The following is a 1,240-nucleotide window of genomic DNA, read 5'->3' as shown; positions in this document are numbered from 1 at the left end:
AGGGGTACATAGGATTGCACTGGAGACACAGGGGTGCACAGGGGTCACTGGGGTCTCAGGGGTACATAGGATTGCACTGAAGCCACAGATGTGCACATGGGTCTCAGGGGTACATAGGATTGCACTGGAGACACAGGGGTGCACAGGGGTACATAGGATTGCACTGGAGACACAGGGGTGCACAGGGGTACATAGGATTGCACTGGAGACACAGGGGTGCACAGGGGTCTCAGGGGTACATAGGATTGCACTGGAGACACAGGGGTCTCAGGGGTACATAGGATTGCACTGGAGACACAGGGGTGCACAGGGGTCGCTGGGGTGTCAGGGGCACACATGATTGCACTGTAAAGGAAGAAGATCAGAAGATAATCGATAAGCCAAAGATCCCACAACAGGGTCTGCACCTAGAATTCTGGAAAGGGCAGCTGCGAGTTCATTCACATACATGTGTTCTCACAATGCATGTCGACGCACCTGTGTGGTGTGTTGCAGTGCCGTTCAATGGGAATTGCACCCCACGCATTGTACAGAGTAGACCTCTGCTTAAGCAGCCAAGCATTTTCAGAAGGAGAGGAGACTCATGGCAGCCTCCATGTTTTCTATGAAAGGTTCCCTTGAAGGCCAGTTCGGCCGCCGGTTGTCATGATCGCTTTCCCCCAGCAGGTGGCGCCAGAGTCCTTCAGCCCGCAGGAAGGAGCAGTCGCGGAGTGCGCGGACCGAATCGGAACTCATGGAGCCCGGGGACGTGTGTGCCGGGCTGGAGGCCATCCAGGTGCCGGTATGCGGGCCCTGGGAGGATCTGGGGCCCTTCCAGGTGAGCAGGAAGCCCTGTGTGGCCCCTGGAGGTGGAAGAAAGCAGTGCATGATGGGACAGGGTCAGCTGCACTCTGAATGCACAGTTTTAAGCTCTGCAAGGGCCACATGTGCTCTAATGCTGGCCTCTGATTGGCTGAGGATTTTGATGCACTTTCTGCAGCAGTGCATGGAGCTCATAGATCCACATGTGATCGCAGCTTGCCTCTGATTGGCTGAGGATTGTGTTACACTTGGTGCATGAGGGCATAGAGCTCATAGGGCCACATGTGATCTCATGCTGGTCTCTGATTGGCTAAAGATTTTGTTGCAATTTGTATAGGAGAGCTCATAGAACTGGACAGAGCAGAGAAGGGTTAAAGCCGCAGTCCCATCCCCTTCACCCCGTCTGCACAATGCAATGACAAGCCAAACCCAGGGGCCC

The 1,240-nt window shown here is 54.9% G+C and overlaps 1 protein-coding gene across 1 annotated transcript in view; it reads left to right on the top strand.

The window, feature by feature from the left end:
* Positions 1 to 733: 733 nt before the first annotated feature.
* The window catches only part of LOC108791911 (histone-lysine N-methyltransferase SETMAR), a 2,098-nt gene continuing 1,591 nt past the window's right edge, over positions 734 to 1,240 (top strand). The window contains exon 1 of the mRNA XM_018562546.1: positions 734 to 817. Coding sequence (XP_018418048.1) covers positions 734 to 817 — 84 coding nt within the window. The remainder of the gene's footprint in view (positions 818 to 1,240) is intronic.

The sequence above is a fragment of the Nanorana parkeri genome, unplaced genomic scaffold (assembly GCF_000935625.1).
Source record: "Nanorana parkeri isolate BGI_ZX_2015 unplaced genomic scaffold, ASM93562v1 scaffold583, whole genome shotgun sequence".
NCBI lineage: Eukaryota > Metazoa > Chordata > Amphibia > Anura > Dicroglossidae > Nanorana > Nanorana parkeri.
The sequence above is the reverse complement of the archived record's forward strand: the minus strand, read 5'-3'. Positions and strand labels throughout refer to the sequence as shown.